The sequence below is a fragment of the Nicotiana sylvestris genome, chromosome 2, assembly GCF_000393655.2.
Source record: "Nicotiana sylvestris chromosome 2, ASM39365v2, whole genome shotgun sequence".
Taxonomy (NCBI): domain Eukaryota; kingdom Viridiplantae; phylum Streptophyta; class Magnoliopsida; order Solanales; family Solanaceae; genus Nicotiana; species Nicotiana sylvestris.
In genome coordinates, this window is record NC_091058.1 from 148,059,776 (window position 1) to 148,062,583 (window position 2,808).

General features: G+C 43.4%; 1 protein-coding gene across 1 annotated transcript; it reads left to right on the forward strand.

Annotated features, from left to right (window-relative positions):
* The first annotated feature begins 2,103 nt into the window (after nucleotides 1-2,103).
* Nucleotides 2,104-2,544, forward strand: LOC138885755 (uncharacterized). Its single transcript, XM_070166735.1, has one exon. It carries the CDS (start codon nucleotides 2,104-2,106, stop codon nucleotides 2,542-2,544), a length of 441 nt encoding a protein of 146 aa, XP_070022836.1.
* Nucleotides 2,545-2,808: the final 264 nt, after the last annotated feature.

A 2,808-nucleotide genomic window follows, 5' to 3' on the forward strand; every position in this document is an offset into this window, starting at 1 on the left:
GTTCGCCTCAATATTTGCCACCATTTTTCGAGAGTGGATGTTTCGAGTGTAGAGAGTTGGGTCATGTGAAGAAATTTTATCCCCGCTTTACGGGAGGTCCAGTTCGGCAGATGAGTCAAGCCACGACTTCAACACTAGTTACTTTACCACCCACCCAGCCAACTCGAGGTAGGGCTCGAGCAGCTAGGGGTCGCCCTTGAGGAGGAGGCCGATCAGATGGTGGTTAGGCCTAATTCTATGCTATCCTACCAGGCCAAATGTCATTTCTTCAGACACTGTCATCACATGTATTGTCTCAGTATGCCAAAGGGATGCTTCTATATTATTTGACCTTAGTTCCACTTATTCGTATGTATCATCATAATCTTCTCGTTATCTAGATATGCCCCGTTATTCCTTTTTATCTATTCATGTATCTATGTTGGTGGGCAATACTATTATTGTGGACCATGTATATTGGTCATGTGTAGTGAGTATTGGGGGATTGGAGACTAAAGTTGATCTCTTATTGCTTAGTATGATTGATTTTGATGTTTTCTTGGGTATGGATTGGTTGTCTCCTTGTCATACTATTCTGGATTGTCACGTTAAGATCGTGACATTTGCGATGCCGGGGTTGCCAAGGATCAAGTAGAGAGGTTCTCTAGATTATGTTCCCAATAGGGTAATTTCTTATTTGAAGGCCCAACAGATGGTTGGGAAGGGTTTTTTGTCTTACTTGGACTTTGTGAGGGATGTTGGTGTTGATACTCCTATTTCGATGGTGCGAGACTTTCCGAAAGTGTTTCCTGCAAACCTGTTGGGCATGCCACTCGACAGGGATATCGACTTGGGTATTGACTTGGCGTCGGGCACTCAACCCATTTCTATTCCTCCATATCGTATGGCACCAACTGAGTTGAAGGAATTGAAAGAGCATCTTAAGGAACTTCTTGATAAGGGGTTTATTAAGCCTAGTGTATCGCCTTGGGGTGCATCAGTTCTGTTTGTGAAGAAGAAGGATAGTACTATGCGGATATGCATCGACTATAAGCAGTTGAATAGAGTTACAATCAAGAACATGTATCCTTTTCCGCGTATTGACGATCTATTTGACCAGCTTCAGGGAGCGAGGGTGTTCTCTAAGATCGATTTGAGGTCTGAGCACCACCAGTTGAAGATTCGGGACTCGAATATACTAAAGACGGCATTTAGGACCCATTATGGTCACTATAAGTTTCTTGTGATATCTTTTGAGCTAACTAATGGCCCAGCAACATTTATGCATCTAATAAACAGTGTATTTCAGCCATATATCGACTCATTTTTCATAGTATTCATTGATGATATCCTGGTGTACTCACATAGCCAGGAAGATCATACCTAGTATTTGAAGATTGTACTACAGCGGTTGAGAGAGAAGAAGCTTTATGCAGAGTTCTCCAAGTGTAAGTTTTGGCTTAGTTTGGTGGCGTTCTTAGGGCACGTAGTGTCTAGTGAGGGGATTAAGGTGGATCCAAAGAAGATTGAGGCGGTCCAAAGTTGGCCCAGACCGTCCTCAGCTACTGAGATTCGGAGCTTTCTCGGCTTAGTCGGTTATTATCGTCCCTTTGTGGAGGGTTTCTCGTCTATTGCATTGCCTTTAACCAAATTGACCCAGAAGGGTGCTCCTTTCAAGTGGTCAGATGAGTATGAGGAGAGCTTTCAGATGCTCAAGACTTCCTTGACCAAAGCTCTAGTTCTAGTTGTGCCTTTAGCTTCTGGCTCTTATACAGTGTATTTTGATGCTTCTCGGATTGGTATTGGGTGTGTCTTTATGCAGGAGGGTAGAGTGATTGCTTATGTTTCGCACTAGTTGAAGCCCCATGAGAAGAACTACCATGTCTATGATTTGGAGTCGGCAACCATCGTTCATGCATTAAAGATCTGGAGGCACTATCTCTATGGTGTTTCCTGTAAGATATTTACGAATCATCGAAGCCTCAAGCACTTGTTCAAACAAAACAATCTAAATGTGAGACAGCGGAGATGGTTGGACAGGCTAAAGGAATATGATATTATTATTTTGTATCATCCCAGAAAGGCCAATGTGGTGTCGATGCCTTGAGTAGAAAGGCAGTGAGTATGGGTAGCCTTATATTCATTCTTGTTGGTGAGAGACCTTTTGTAGTTGATATTCAGGCCTTGGCCAATCAGTTCGTGAGATTAGATGTTTCGGAGTCCAGTCGGGTTCTAACTTGTGTGGTTTCTTGGTCTTTCTTATTTGATCGCATCAAAGAGCGCCGGTATGATGATCCCCATTTGCTTGTCCTTAAGGACACGGTTCAGCACAGCAATGCCAAGGATGTTACTATTAGGGATGATGTGGTGTTACAGATGCAAGGTCCGATTTGTGTGCCTTATGTAGATGGGCTACGTGAGTTGATTCTTGAAGAGGCCCACAGTTCACGGTATTCCATTCATCCAGGTGCTGGAAAGATGTACCAAGACTTGAGGCAGCACTATTGGTGGAGGAGGATGAAGAAGGATATAGTTGGGGTTGTAGCTTGGTGCCTTAACTATTAGCAGGTGAAGAATGAGCATCAGAGATCGGGTGGATTGCTTAAGAGGATTGAGAGAGGAAATGGGATCATATCACCATAAATTTTGTAGTTGGACACCCATGGACTTCGAGGAAATTTGATGTTATTTAGGTGATTGTAGATCGGTTGACCATGTCCCCGCACTTCATTCCAGTTGGGACTACTTATTCTTCGGAGCAGTTGGCTAAGATTTACATCCGCGAGATTGTTCGCCTTGACGGTGTATCAGTGTCTATCATTTCAGATA

Coding starts and splice junctions, on each gene's coding strand:
- LOC138885755 (XM_070166735.1), top strand. CDS start 2,104: ATGGGTAGCCTTATATTCATTCTTGTTGGTGAGAGACCTTTTGTAGTT.